The sequence below is a fragment of the Antennarius striatus genome, chromosome 23 (genome assembly GCF_040054535.1).
Source record: "Antennarius striatus isolate MH-2024 chromosome 23, ASM4005453v1, whole genome shotgun sequence".
In the NCBI taxonomy this organism is placed as follows: Eukaryota; Metazoa; Chordata; class Actinopteri; order Lophiiformes; family Antennariidae; genus Antennarius; species Antennarius striatus.
In genome coordinates this window covers 3,569,565-3,585,290 of record NC_090798.1, presented here as the reverse complement: position 1 = coordinate 3,585,290, position 15,726 = coordinate 3,569,565, and the positions used below count along the sequence as shown (strand labels likewise).

Genomic DNA, 15,726 nt, shown 5'->3' with positions numbered 1-15,726 from the left:
TATAAGCAAAGCCTTCCCTTTAACCAGTGCAACAAATGTTTTTCAAAAGACGAAGGGGAAAGACAGAAGAGTCAGATGAGGATCATTTGCTGAGGTTTGTTTTCATTTTCTATTTTCCAGATAAAAATATCATGAACTGATTTCATTAAATAAATAAAAAAAGACTATGAATAAAGAATTAAGGATTTACTATATTTTGGCGGCTATGTTTATCCAGAATATATGCATATATAGACCTCATGGGAAACTCACAACAGTGAGAGTAACAAAAAATACTGATGCAGACCTTTTTACAGAATACGCCTGTAAGTACAGCGAAAATAACTATCCGTGATCTGGGGGGGTCCCTGTTACTAGTGATTCAGGCGCTACACCAGAGGGTGACAAATTACTCCAATGTCATTATACCAACTGCTCTTCAATCACTGAAACACAGTGATAAAAAAATCGGATTTGTATTATGTACTAAGTCCAGGTATGTATAATTATCTTTTATTTCTTTTGTCAGCCTCAATATTTAGAATAATTGCGGCTTTTATCCATTCAGCATGATATGTGAGTGTCAAGCTGTTGACAATAACAAATAGTACTTCCGGTTTCAAATTTAAAGATAGTGTTTAATAAGTACTATAAATACTATAACACTGATTAACATTATAGATATTTATTTTGAAGGCAATCTCTTCTAACTTCCGGTCTGGAACTGCTTCCCATAACTAGCTTACCGCTGCTTCAGGTTGCGACACTTGTTGCCTTCTAGCAGCCGTAGAGCTGCGTACCGGACAGTCACAGCGCGACGGGGAGCTTCACTGCCCGCCTCGAAATCTGTCATCTCCCTCCTGTGGTTTGAACTCCAGAGGAGCTTCGAGGAAATGGTTTTACTGTCGTGGAATTAGCACGTTTTTGTGTTGTTGGTACTTGAAACCACCCGAGCTAAACCGAAGGGAACGTTTACTTGACACCATGAGAAGCAGAAGCAACTCAGGCGTCAAACTAGACAACTATGCCCGGATGGTGCACCAAACTATCCTGAGACATCAAGTAAGTATTTTATTGTATGTCACAAATATTTAATTAGTTTAATATTTGAATAAAGGTAACCTATTATCGAGACAAGCCCTGTTTTATACCTCCAGATAGGTAACGTTAGCTTAGCCAGTGAGAGGCAAATTCATATTTTCATGCATGGAGTGAGTGGAGTAAGTTTATATCACGTGAGGCATCAGATACACACACACACACACACACACACACACACACACACACACACACACACACACACACACACACACACACACACACGCATGCATGAGTCTGTTTCTCCATGCAGAGTTCTGAAGAAACCCATTAGCTTAAAAAAATGGGATCTAAAGTCTGCAAACATCTGAAATCAGGATGGAAGGATGTTCTGCAGGTCTGTGGTGACACGGGCCTGGGCTGACAGGAGGACATACAGGCTGTTGGATGGAGCTCAGATCAGTGCTGGCATGTAGGGAATCTGCTGTTTTCTGAAATGACATCATCTGCTCCAGCAGGATCACGTCCCTTCACATTAGCTGAATGGCCTCATGCTTTCGACAGTGTCGTGTTACGCTTTGTTGCCCGCAAAAGGGCAAGTGTAAGGAAAGATTCTAACAAGTAAACGTTCAGCAGTGTTATTATTAAATTATATGTTGAGTATAAAAAGCAAAAGCACACAAAAGCCACAATTTGTGGTGCATTTAATCGTTGCTGTTTTCTTTGCACTCCCCCCGCTAACAGGAAAAAAAACGTACACGTTATCTAAACGGATGGAATATGGAGTCACGACTTCCTGCAAAGCCTGTTTAACTCCTTGTAAAGTCAAGACTCTAGTCTCCATCCAGAAAGCACTGTGCCAGGAGATAAAGTGGTTGTGGCTTGGATTTCTCTTTGTGTGAAGGTGCAAAGGTTACTGATCTTATGTTTCAGTCGTCTTGCCCGCTATAGTTTGTAAATCCTCGGAAACTGGGGGAACCCTCGGATGGATGATGGATGATGGATGATGGATGTGGGAGCTTCTCAGCGGTGAAATCCTTTCTGAATCTGACCCACATGGCCACTAGCCAGCCGGTGGTTGAATACAGCTCAGTGCTCAGATGGATCGCTTCGCTAACACTGGGACACTTGGAGCAGAAATCAGCCAGGAGTTGTGAATTGAATGTGTGTCTTGGCCAGAGATCTGCGACCTTTTCAACAAGCTACTCCATCAGCAGAAGAACAGGAGCCACCCTGACTGTATTCACTTTTCCATGAAGAAGCAAAGGCAGCGTTCTGACAAAGATGTAACTTGTCAACTGTCTCCTTGGTGTTCCTGGAACAACTTGTCCTGAAGCCACTTTCTTCTCTGTCAGTGAGGAAACCGAGCGTGATGTTGAAAGCGTTGGTAGCTATAATAGAATGACAAAGTGTGAGGAGCTGTTATAGTGGAGCAGCAATAACATGATCCAAAAAGATGTTGTTCTTTATGCGTTTAGATAGTTTAAACTCCCACATTGTCTCATCTGCAGAAGCACTTCTCTCTTGTTGAACTTCCTCTTTGCCACAGGAAGCAATGGAGTTTACAGAAAATGTAGTTTTACAACAAACCATCCGTACACACGGCCTGACATTTCTGAATAAAGACAATAAACGACAGCTTATAGTGTACAGTATATATAAAATACATAACAGCTATATATAATATATATGTAACCAAATGATGAAATTAACCAGAAAATTCTAGCCGTTCATTCTGTTCAGCTTCACTTACTGAAGGAGTTATCCTTTACATAACACCCCCTAGAGCTTTTCATTATTTTGAACTGTTGACCTGTGACCTTTGACCTCTTTCTGTGTCTTAACAGGATCCGGTGACCGGTCTTCTGCCAGGCAGCCCAGATCAGCCCCACGCCTGGGTGAGGGACAATGTTTACAGCATCCTGTCGGTGTGGGCCCTCAGTCTTGCCTACAGGAAGAACGCCGACAGGGATGAAGACAAGGCCAAGGCCTACGAGCTGGAGCAAGTAGGTGCAGCTCCTCTTCCTCTGCTGTCCAGGGGCCTCTTAGGGGTCTCATGTTTCTGCTTGCACTACAGGGATGATGGGTCTCTCACTCTCTCCCTCCCTAGAGCGTGGTGAAGCTAATGAGAGGCATCCTCCAGTGCATCATGAGGCAGGTATGTCGTCTAAGAATATTCTCCAAATGACTTCCTTTTTTGCTCCCTTTTTGGTCTCCACCACCTCTCCTGTGAACTGACCTGGTTGTTTCGGTGCTAAATGCTCCTCTGGGTTGTTGCTATAGTAGCTTGTTGTGTCTGCTATTTTGTTCCAGATTAGTTTGGGCTCAGCACGACACCTTTAGAGTAGAGAGAGTAGAACTTTATTGATCCCTCAAGGAGGTGGAAAAACGTTGTGAAACCAAAAAAATGAGCTTAAGGGAGCTAAAATGCAGAAAGATCGGATGATGATTAATCGAAAAACTCACTTACGAATTTAACATTTAGGACTTTCAACAGTCTTTTCAACTCCGATTCTTGTTGCCCCTCCAGCTGGATAAGGTGGAGAAGTTTAAATACTCCAGAAGTACCTCAGACTCCCTCCACGCCAAGTACAGCACCATGACTTGTGCTACAGTCGTGGGAGACGACCAGTGGGGTCACCTGCAGGTCGACGCCACTTCGCTCTTCCTCCTCTTTCTCGCTCAGATGACCGCGTCTGGTAAATACGCAGCGGAGGGGATCAAACAGGAAATAAAGAAGTGTGTTATTGTGTTTTCTTACTGTTACATTAAATGGTTTGTTCCTGTTTGAACGCTGCAGGTCTCCACATCATCTACACCCAGGATGAGGTGGACGTGGTTCAGAACCTCATGTTCTACATCGAGGCTGCTTATAAAGTAGCTGTAAGTGTTCAGTCAGTGGACAAAACAAAAGTGAAATCTGTGTTTTCACTTTAAGGAATACCGATTCACCTCCCTGATTTTCTGTTTCATCGCAGGATTATGGGATGTGGGAAAGAGGTGACAAAACCAACCAGGGCATCACGGAGATTAACGCTAGCTCTATAGGCATGGCCAAGGTTAACACACACACACACACACACACGCACACGCACACGCACACACACACACACACACACACACACACACACACACACACATGCAAAGAAATACACAGATTCACTTGAGGGTAGCAGGTAGATGCAGGAGGAGACGGCTCCTGTGGGCTCTGAGCCAGCGACTTAAAAAAAGCAATGTGCAAAGTGTCTGGTCTCCGCAACGACCTTTACTCTGACCTTTACTGTGACCTTTACAGCGAGTCGGGCTCTCCAAACTGACTCCGGATCAGATGGAAGGACTTTGTTTGGTGCTAAAAGTCTAAAACGGCAGCAGCGAAACTCTCCTGACGTCAGCGCAGAGAAATTAAACGCTGCTGCCAGGTGAAATCCTTCCGCTTCAACATCAGCCCACGGTGGCAGCCTGATTGTTTTATACAAATGAAAGTGTGTCTTTCATGTGGTTGTGTCTTACTGTTTTACGCCATGAAAAAAAAAGAGCTTTTTTTCTATTTTAAATGACAGAAAACATGAGTTTTAGAATAACAGGCCACTCGTGTGTCTGGGCCAAACAGAGCTGCCGTTGGTCGACAGCCGACAGGAGGTGTCATGTTGTCTGCGGTCTTCCAAGAATTGCTTCTCACTCAGAAATAACACAGCGCTTGCAGTATACACACACACACACACACACACACACACACAGCTGGTGTAATGTAAGACCTTGGAAACAGACACCCTGCATGATTTTCGCTGCTCCATCAATTACATGTAGGTGTTAGTATTTATAGAAGCCATTTAAGGAAGGCATGATTTAATCATGACATGCACTTTAACATTCTGTGGCGCGACGCGGCGTGACTATACATAGCGTGATTATATCACACGCTTTCACTCATTACTTTTCAGTATTCGGTCACATAATGATCCTGAATACGTCTTAAAAATTAGCCCCAAAATAGACAGAATAGAGCGACTGATGTTATCCTACCTAGAGGGTAGAATAACTTCGTTGCTTCTATGTTTATGAAATTAGCAAATAAAATATGCTAAACTGTGAATCCTTTAAATTAGTATGGATTTTGGACAATTTGACAAATTTGATGTTCATGCAATAAAGTCAAATTAAGTCTTTCTGTTTAAATGTATTATCATTTTGCTGATGTCGTTGTTGCTGTTACTTTGGTGTGTGGTAGAGAAACTTCTTGTCCAATTGTGCGAAAAAAATAGTTCGTCTGTATACTGCAGTGATCTACAGACTGCGGTATATTTACTGTACAGAAACTATTATATACTCTACATCATCTTACTTTTGTCTTTGACGAAGGTCACATGACTGCTGTGTGTCCTCAGGCAGCTCTGGAGGCTTTGGATGATCTCAACCTGTTTGGAGCTAAAGGGGGACCCGGGTCTGTGGTCCACGCCTTGGCTGATGACATCCAGCACTGCCAGGTACGCAGAAAGAAGTACAATCATACAGATCCAGGTAGGAATAACCATGATATTGTCTTTTATTTGAATGTTGTGCCTGTTTTACCACCAGTCCATCCTCACTTCGATGCTGCCCAGAGCCTCCATCTCTAAAGAGGTGGATGCCGGAGTCCTGGCCATCATCTCCTACCCCGCCTTCGCTGTTGAGGACATGGGCATCGTCAACATGACGAAGGAGGAGATCATCTCTAAACTACAGGTGCAGAAACACGAGAAACGACGATTTCTAAGAAGGCGTTAATGTGTTCATTTGTCAGTCTGCAAATAATCAATTAATTTATCATGTAAAAATCGTTTAATGCTAGAAAATACCAGCATCATCCATCATATCCATCTTAGATTTCACATATCTGGACCACCACAAAGATGAACGTTTATTTATTTGTCCTCCGTCTATTCAGGGTCGATACGGCTGCTGCAGATTTCTTCGAGACGGACACAAAACCCCAAAAGAGGTAAAAGAGCGTCCTGCAAAGGATAATCCAGTTATTCCACTCTAGCAGAGAGAGCAACAGAGATTTGGAATGTTAGTTCACGGAAAGTCTCGTGAAACTCTCTTTTCCTGCTTTTGTTTTCTGATCCTGAGTACCTTTCTGCTGCCGATGCACGTGTAGCATAATGCTAACGTTGAGCTAGAATTTACCCACAAATGAAAGTACAGTAATCCATTAATTACCAGCTCTTCCATGGTGCCTAATTACCTTTTAGAATGACCTGAAACACACAGGTCAAGTGAGAAACTTCCTCCTATCAGTTTCGGTAGATGGAAGCTATTGAATTCTGTTGATTTTGTCCTGTGAATTTGTGTCCCTCCAGGATCCAAACCGTCTGTATTATGAGTCTGCTGAGCTGAAGCTCTTTGAGAACATCGAGTGTGAGTGGCCGCTGTTCTGGACCTACCTCATACTGGATGGCATTTTCATCAACAGCCCCGAACAGGTAATTCACCACAGGATGCGTGCTTCTGCTCGTCGTCATTGGCTCATCATCCTCTCCTCATCCAGGTCCAGGAGTACCAGGAGGCTCTGGAGGGCATCCTGATCAAACAGAAAGACGGGATCCGCCTGGTGCCAGAGCTCTATAGCGTCCCTCCAGAAAGGGTGAGTCAGACTTTGGAGGAATTATAGAAATTCTTGTTTGACAAAGATTCCGTTTAAATCTTTGTCCTTAAAATGCGTTATTTTATAATATATGTGCTTTTACAAATGACATTTTTCATGTGATTTGTCGTGTCAGCTATGATTTATCCATTTAAACCACTTCTTTTGCTTTCTTTGTGTGTTTTTTTGAGAACACAGGTGGAGGAAGAATGTGTGAACCCTCATTCCGTGGAGAGGATCCCGATGGGTAAATGTCCTCTGAAATGGGGACAGTCTCTCTACATCCTGGGAAACCTTTTGTCCGAGGTGAACATAGAAACTCTGTCTGGCAGATGGAATCCACATTGCTAATATTGCTGAAGCCTGGGATTGGTTATTTAGCTTAGCTTAGCTTAGATTAGTATGAAGGAAACAGGAAACTTTTCCTAAACAAATTTCCCGCAAGGTTAAACTATTTCTTTATTTTATATATACAGTATTTATTTTGTCAGGGTTGTGTGTTCATTTTAAACTCCGTCTTATTTTTCAGGGTTTTCTCGCTCCTGGAGAGATCGACCCTCTGAACCGACGCTTCTCCACCATCCTTAAGCCTGACGTGGTCGTACAGGGTGAGTCTACAGGACGTCGAATGAGGAATCGGTGTCTTGTTTCAGCCCTCAGAAATTTTTTGTGTGTCATCACAGCTTCTCTTTCCTCTTTCAGTGTCGGTTCTAGCAGAGTCTGAAGAAATCAAAGAGCTGCTGCTGAAGAACAGTATCGATGTGGAGACTGTTGCCGACATCCATCCCATCCACGTTCAGCCCTCCAGAGTCCTCAGTCACATTTACGCCAGATTAGGTACGACATCTTCTTCTTCTTCTTCTTCTTCGCTGCTTCTTTAGTCCAGAGAGCAGCAGTTTGATTGAGCTCCTTTCTGACCCGTCCTGCTTTGTTGTAGGTCGAAACCCGAGGTTGGGTCTGACGGGACGACCCTACAGGAGAATAGGAGTGCTCGGAACGTCCAAGTTCTACATAATCAGAAACACCATGTTCACGTTCACGCCTGAGGTTAATATGAAAACTTGGCACTGAGACGAGATTGTCGGATTGTTGCTGAATAAAGTTACAGTATCTTCCGCACTATAAGGCGCACCTAAACGCTTTTAATGTTCTCAAAAACCGACCGTGCGCCTTATAGTCCGGTGCGCCTTGTAGTGCAGAAAATACCGTAAGTGGACTTAAAGGAAAGCTTCGAAACGGGAGAAGCGTCTTGGATTATAGGTGAAATGTCTTCAGGGTTTTCCAATAAATCCATTTTACTTAATTCAGAACAGAAGACTATCTTGATCTGGATGACTGACAATCTTCACAGTCATCTTGAGATGTCATCCAGATGAGGCAAAACCTCATGTAAAAGTCAGATTTTCCCTTCTCCTCAAACTCCACCAAGTCTTCCCTTTCAAACCCCGCAGTTCATCGATCACCAGCAGTTCTACTTGGCGTTGGATAACAAGATGATTGTGGAGATGTTGAGGATTGAAATCGCCTACCTCTCGTCCAGGTGGAGGATGACCGGACGGCCCACCGTCACCTTTCCCATTTCGCAGTCCATGCTGAGTAAGTGAAAATCAATGCAATGCTGGAAGTGTGGGCTGAGGACGTTGAGCCTGAATGATGGGTCTCTATTCCAGCTGAAGACCATTCAGACCTCGACCCTGCAGTACTGGCAACCCTGAAGAAGTTACAGGATGGATATTACGGAGGAGCGAGGTGAGATTCGCTTCTTCTATGACAAAACCCAAAGAAAACAGTGGCAGTTGTTGCTCATGCTAAACCATATGCACTAGAATAGATACAGAACATATAAACCAGAAGTGATCAATTTTCCTTCTTTTCAGGATCCAGACGGGGAAGCTGTCAGAGTTCTTGACCACTTCCTGTTGTGCTCACTTGAGCTTCCTGGACGGTAAGGGTTCTGGCAGCATGAGCCGCCACGAAGAAGCGTATGATGATGATGAGCTTGACGGCGATGGATACGTGCATGAGTTACGCTGTGATGATGGTAAGAACCAAACAGACTGATGGATGGATGGGGGAGGAATTGGTAACGCCAGAGAGTGAAAGAAACCACAAATCACCCATTTTGAAAGCCAATCTATCAATAAATCCATGAATTATTTTTTTTTTACCTGTGAATTGGAAATAAAACATGAAAATGAAACCTATTGCAAATTCCCATTAATCACCACATCCTGTCTCCATCATTTCTGTACCCACCTGTAAGACTCAGAACATTTGGCCTCATTTGGCTTGAACGCTGGTTAGTTCAGTAGCCTGCTTTAGCAGCTACTAGCTGTTAGCCGCTGGCATAAACCCTGCTTTGCTTGTGTTCCATTCATTTAAAAAAACTGGTAAAACGGATACAGTTGCAAATTAAAGTTTATACAGAGTTTACAGCTTGGATTGGTTGGCAAGGAGAACATTCACAGTTCTGCTAGTGTTCACGGATTTTGTGGCATTCAGTGTTTTCTGGCTCGGCCTTCATGCATGTTTGGAGAGTGAATGAACTGATCTTTCCTAAAAGGTTGATTGTTAATGATGAAGTACGATGAGATCATCACATGTAAAGGGTAAGTTCACCAAAAATCTAACACAGGTGGTTCTAGGTGTTATCAGTCAATGCAGGGAGATTTGAAGTATCAACGTGACTCTACAGAAGTATTTGTTTTAGAATCATTCCATTTCAATTTTCCTTTCTGTTTCCTAACCCACAACCCTTCCTCTCTCTACCTCTGTCTTCTCCAGAAGCCGATGACCTCGCTCAGTACCTGGACCACCTGTTGGCTCACGCTGCCCCCAAAAAGGCCAAGCAGCCGGCTGCTGGAGGTCTGGGGAGGTTCAAGGCCGTGGCCACCAAAACCAAGGAGATGGTGACTCTGAAGAACAAAGCTCAAAACCTCGACGTACACGGTGAGCGTGTCCGTCATTCTGTCAACTTTTGGTAACCATGAGAAGACACTGACAGTCGCTAACGTCGACTACTCTTTAATCTCTTTTTCCGTCTAGATGTCAACATGTACCTGTCCAATAAGTTGTTTCGCTCTCGTCAGCCTTCGCTCAACCTAAATCTACCAGATAAATCTGTACCAGAAGAACCTCAGGTGCGTTTTTAACCTTGAGTCTTTATATTTCGACATAGTTGAGTGTTTTTTTTCTCATCCAGTCCATCACTAGGTTCTCTCCAACTGACCGGCTTCAAATCGAACTTCCCTTCTCTATCCTCCAGGTTCCGGAATTGTCTGTTCCAACAGACAGCAGCATTCCCAGAGACGCCAGCGGGGCCATCGACCACAGCGCTTTGGCCCTGCTGCTAAAGGACATGCAGAGCCTTCAGGACCAGGCTGACATCCTCTACATCCTCTTCAAAGACAAGTGAGACTTAAAAGTTTTATGGCAAACACAGAAACCCCCATTCTGATGCAAAGACCATGCGGTACGTTTGTTTTTCTCACAGGGGGATGGACTGGGACACACGTCTGTACGGTAAAGGCACCACGGTGAGATCCCTGCTGACGGTTCTGTACGAAAAAGCGGGCGAGCTCAAACACTGGAGCCTCATCAGGATGATCTCCGGCATGCTGAAGAAGAAGGTGGAGGAGCTCGATTCGGTACGACACACGCGAACGCGGACGCGGACTCGGTGACGTTCTATGCTGATGACGTCGTGTTTTCTTGTTGGATATTTGTATTCTCATTTCGGTCTTCTTTTTTTTCTTACGGTCCATCCATAGGCGTGCTCTGATTTGCTGGCGCACCAGAAACACCTGACAGTGGGTCTTCCTCCTGAGCCAAGAGAGAAGACCATCACGGCTCCGATCCCTCCGGACCAGCTGTCCGCCCTCATCGACGAGGCCAGCGACAACAACATCAGCGTGGCCATACTCACTCAGGTTGACGCGCTGAAACTCAACTCCTCACGACACGCTCGTCCTCTCGCTCCTACCCCGTTTAACCCCCTCCTGCCTCTCTCCTCCAGGAAATCATGGTCTACCTGGCCATGAGCATCAGGACCCAGCCCAGCCTGTTCAGTGAGATGTTCAGGCTCCGTATCGGACTGATCATACAGGTCATGGCCACCGAGCTGGCCCAGTCACTCAACTGCTCAGGTACTGCAGATCTTTATATTTTTTCTCGTTCAATTCACTTTTATAGAAGTCTTTTATAACTAAATGACTTCATCTGGTTTATTATTTAGTTTGTTTTTCCCTCATTGGTCAACATTGGATTCACTGCGTGTTTTTGCAGGAGAGGAGGCCACTGAGAGTCTGATGAGCCTGAGTCCATCCGAACTGAAGAACCTCCTCCACCACATCCTCAGCGGCAAGGAGTTCGGAGTGCAGCGCAGCGGTCCGTCATCAAGCAATCAGATTTTTCGGCAGATTCTCGTGTCGCCTGTGCTATAATGTCTGCCTTTTGCCCCACCGCAGTTCGAGAGCTAGACGATGGCGTCAGTCCTGCCATCTCCATCCATCAGATCGGTTATGCGGGCACCACCAAGAGCGAGAGAGCGGGCATCAGCAAGCTGAAGAGTGACATGAAGATGGTAGGATTAACAGTTCAGTTAGAGGTGGAATGAACAGAATAGCAAAATTCTAAAGACACAAAAAGTACAGTGGCGTAGAGGGATCACCAAACTGTAGGTTAAGGAAACACATACATGGCAGTAATTTTTGAGTTTTGTCCTTTCGTATTTATTTATTTTTCTAAAGGCGTTTGCGTTTTGCATTTTTAAGTTTCGTCACATTGAAGTTCACAAAATAAAAATATCCTGCTCAAAAATCTTTAAAAGAATCCTGAGAAGAATTTGACTTTCAAATGAAATGGAAGAGAAAAACACTTCATCATCAAACAGACGAGAAGATGGAGTTTTTGTGCCGATTCTCTGATGACGAGGCGGAAGAGAAAAGGAAGAGTCTCTTATTTTGAAAATCTTGTCCTTTTTAGCTAACTAACTTTTGTGCTTTTGCAGCTGGAACACAGGTTGTCTCTGACGGATCCGAGTAAGGTGATGATGATGATGATGATGATGACGATAAAGGTGTTAATTCACCTGGTTTGTTGTGGTGGAATCAAAGGGCGAACAGCCGTTGGAGTGTAATTGAGGAACTAATTGAGGAACTTGTAGGAGGAGCTTTTTTTTTTTAAATGCCCTCTGAAAAATAAATTTTTCCAATCAGTCAATAATGGAGCCTGAAGTAAATAAATCACCAGAGCAGCCGGGCGACTGTGATGTATTTATGACCTGGATTTTGTCTTGCAGGCCGAGCACAGGTTGTCTTTGACGGATCCATTTAAGGTGACGATCACACGAAGGAACATTAACAAACACCCACACTGATTGAATCCTGTTCAAACTGGGTGAGAGATTGAAGACTAGGTTAGCATCCAATGCTAATGCTGTCGCCTTTTCATAAGGCTCTAAAGCCTGGAAGACACAATATTGTGCAACAAATGACATATTTTTAAACGCTCTTGCAAAGTTTTCTACTTTGATCAAAAGATGTGTTGAAAATTTTGAAATTTTCCAATATGAAAACTTTACGGTCAAAACAATAACTTTCAAACAAATGCTGCCTTTAGTTTAGGATGTTAAACTTACCATGGGCAACTGACACCTGGAGGTAGAACTCTGGGGCAGCGCCCCCTGCTGGCGAAGGGAGGAAGAGGAGATGGAGTGAAGATGGTTTTAGTGGTTCAAAGGAGAACGAATGAACAGAGCTCATCAGTAACGCTGCTTGTTTTGTTTGTTTTCATCCAGGAACCCAGGTTGTCTTTGACCGATCCTGTGGCTGAGGTGATGATGATGATGATGATGATGATGATATTACTAAGAGGCATTAATTTTACCGACTAGAAAATGAGTTATTGTCGTAGATAGGTAATGGTGAGGTGGGGCTGAGTAGTGATGATGATTATTCGACCATTTTTGTTGAGCTAACCGTTCCATATTGATGAAAGCGTTACCGTGACGACGGTGAAGCGAATGAATTTCGAGGTTATAGTGTGTCGGTGTGTTTGGATTTGGGTCTAAACAGGTTCCTAGAATGTCTGTGATGCAAAATGGATCTCTTTGTGTCCGTTTCAGCTCGACCAATCACTGGCCTTCCGTCGCAAGGTGACATAGTCGTGACATTTTAAACTCCCGGGTGTTAATTCATCTAAAATAATTAACACGAACATCAACTAAAAGACCTGCAGCCAATCACGAGCGATTAACTCTTCACTGTCTAATTTCAGTCCAGCATGGCTGTAATGTTATTTTCTTGACTTAAAATTGATTTTTGATTTTTCTTTTCTTGTTTTCAGAATCAATCTGACCATCTTTTTTTTTTTAAATTATTTGACAGATGATATAGATATTAAATCATGTGAATGGACGTGAAAGAAGAGCTGACCATGTGTTCAAATCTGATGAATCCAATGAATATTTGGCTTTTTCCGACCGAATCCATCGACTTTTGGAGCTACTTTCCCTTTTTTGTTATCTGTCGTGTTTGTATTTTTTGTTTTTCTTCTCATCATTTTTCTTTCTCCCTCCTTCCCTCTCTTCTATTTTTTCCTCTCAGAGCATACGATCTCAATCTCTGGAAATAGAGAACATCGAATCCGGGGTACGGATCTGTGATTTTTCCTGTGTTGCCAGTTTTATTTGTATATTTAACTTTAATCTTGAATTGTTTCTCATTTCCACACACTTCTTCCTTTATGCACTTATTATCTGACCATTCAGAGGTACAGGCTGCCGTCCATTGAATCTCTGGATATTCCGGAGAGCATTCCAGGCTTAAAGGATACCAGGCATGGCCAATGGCTGCGTAGGAGGCGTCTGGATGGAGCGCTGAACAGAGTTCCTGTTGGTTTCTACCAGAAAGTTTGGAAGATCCTGCAGAAGGTCTAAAATCACATAAAAATAATGTTTAGCTGAATAATTTTATAACTTTAAAGCATTCATAATGAAACAAATTCTTCTTCAGTGCCACGGTTTGTCCATAGAAGGGTTCGTCCTTCCTTCTTCAACCACCAGAGAGGTGAGAGAGCCCTATGATTGTTGTTCAGAGAAATAAACCTTCATTCTTCCTTTTCAGGGTGTGTCATTCTCAGTTATTCTCAGTTAATGATGTCTGATCGTTCACTAACAAACCGTCGCGTCAAACATGTCTAGATGACACCAGGAGAGATCAAATTCTCCGTCCACGTTGAGACGGTCTTGAACCGCGTCCCTCAGCCCGAGTACCGCCAGCTGCTGGTGGAAGCCATCCTGGTGCTCACCATGCTGGCCGACGTGGACATCCCCAACATCGGCTCCATCATCCACGTGGAGAAAATCGTCCACCAGGCAAACGACATGTTCTACAAGGATCAGGTGAGTAGCTTCAAAAAACCTCTCCTAAACACTTCAGTTCATTTTGATTCCCAGTCAAGCAGGATTTACTCCCCTCCTCCCACCTCTCTAGAGGGACCTGGGAGCAGAGGAACACATCCTGGAGAGAGACCTGGCTACAAGCGTGTGCAAACTGCTTTACGACAGCGCCCCCAGTGGCCGTTTTGGGAGCATGACCTACCTCACGAAGGCCGTGGCGGTGTACGTGCAGGACTTCTTGCCCAGTGGGTCGTGCGCGGTGCAGTGAAGGGCTGTGGAAACAGAGCAGGGGTGGAATCACTTGTAAGAGTAAAGCAAAAGTTGTGGTAATTTGCTGCCGTCAATTTAACAGATTGGAATCTGGTGCATCTTGTTGCCATGTGTGCTCAGCATGATAGAAACAAGGTGTTATAGTATGTTTTATGTATGCTGAAATATATTTTTAACGACAAATTAATGAATATTTTCATAGAATATTGAAATGACTGAAGGTGCTTTATTTTTGTAGCTCTAAACTTCGTTTTGATTGACGGAGTTAACGTGGATTAACCAGCCAATAAACACATCTAATTGGCCAGTAACAACCCATTTTTTGACTTAAAATAATGCAAAGTGTGTGTTCAATATGAGGGAACTCCAGGATACACAGTAGGTGCAGATCACTTTTTGCTTTTGTTTTTTGTAGGTGATTCCTCTCTCATTCAGATTTATTTAAACTGAAAAGAAATGAAATTATTTTGATCAGTGGAAATTAATTTACGGGAGTGTTGGGGCCGTGAATTAAGAAATTTACAAGAAAGAATTCTAATATTTTGTGATTCTAGGAAAAATCTGAGCTTTACATCACATATTTAAATTTTTCTGAGTATTTTTCTCAGAAATTTTCTCAGACTATTTAATCGCTACAAGTGTTTTTGGTTTGTTTTTTTTACAATATTTTTCTCTCTTCACAACAAAAGTAATTTTAAGGGTTGCGGCTGAGTGACATGATCAGCTGTCATAATTCACACCAAGTCATTTCTATAACTTAAAAACAAAATCATTGTTGACTTTATAGCTTCAGCGTGAAGTTTTACATTTGAACAATTCTGGTTCTGATTAATTGTGTTGTGCTAAACCACTAAACCTCATTTTACATCCAATCCGTCATTATTTTATGATGTATAACATAATATCACACATAAGATCATCTGTTGAGTGTGTATTCTATACTTGATAAACGGTTATTAACTGTCTTAAAAAAATGCAGGTCTGGTTCTTTGGTGCCTTTAATGTTGTTGCACTTATAATTATGTTTAAAGTGTTATTTTATTTTAAACTTTGTATAAAAAAGCAGACATAATTGTGTAGTGATAAGAAATATTTTTATTTTGTTGATTTGATTCCAATTAAATGCAATGGAATGACTTTGAATGCAGTGATTTAAGCTTAAAATAGAAATTCATGAATTTACTGTGACTAAAATAATTTTGTTTGAGTTGTTTTGTTGAAATATTTCCTCACACCTTTTGTTTTATGCTTTCCCGTTTTGCCGTTGACTGTGTGCCTCAAACAAATTTCTATGAGAGAAATATAAGATGGGAAATAATGAAAGAAGTAAATGAAACTAATACTATAAAATATGTTTTAAACTGGGATGTGTGGACACTTGTGAAACTACTTCTGTAATAAAAACTGATGTACTGTA

At 42.8% G+C, this 15,726-nt stretch overlaps 1 protein-coding gene across 6 annotated transcripts; it reads left to right on the top strand.

The window, feature by feature from the left end:
* The first annotated feature begins 734 nt into the window (after positions 1–734).
* Positions 735–15,726, top strand: phka1a (phosphorylase kinase, alpha 1a (muscle)). 6 transcript variants are annotated; one of them, XM_068307924.1, is made up of 34 exons: positions 735–1,041; positions 2,865–3,023; positions 3,128–3,175; positions 3,548–3,716; positions 3,818–3,900; positions 3,996–4,076; positions 5,403–5,501; positions 5,593–5,739; positions 5,942–5,995; positions 6,357–6,479; positions 6,545–6,640; positions 6,839–6,946; positions 7,170–7,248; positions 7,343–7,477; positions 7,578–7,687; positions 8,092–8,236; positions 8,311–8,389; positions 8,518–8,681; positions 9,425–9,589; positions 9,686–9,780; positions 9,906–10,051; positions 10,134–10,287; positions 10,411–10,569; positions 10,656–10,785; positions 10,925–11,026; positions 11,107–11,222; positions 11,649–11,684; positions 11,940–11,975; positions 12,438–12,473; positions 13,246–13,290; positions 13,410–13,571; positions 13,654–13,707; positions 13,842–14,042; positions 14,134–15,726. In XM_068307924.1, exons 1-34 carry the CDS (start codon positions 964–966, stop codon positions 14,305–14,307), a joined length of 3,768 nt encoding a protein of 1,255 aa, XP_068164025.1. In that variant the 5' UTR covers positions 735–963; the 3' UTR covers positions 14,308–15,726. The 6 variants fall into 6 exon arrangements, 4 of the variants coding, with proteins under 4 accessions (XP_068164025.1, XP_068164026.1, XP_068164027.1 ...); XM_068307925.1 differs by lacking the exon at positions 11,649–11,684 and having other exon boundaries at positions 736–1,041; XM_068307926.1 differs by lacking the exons at positions 11,649–11,684; positions 12,438–12,473 and having other exon boundaries at positions 736–1,041.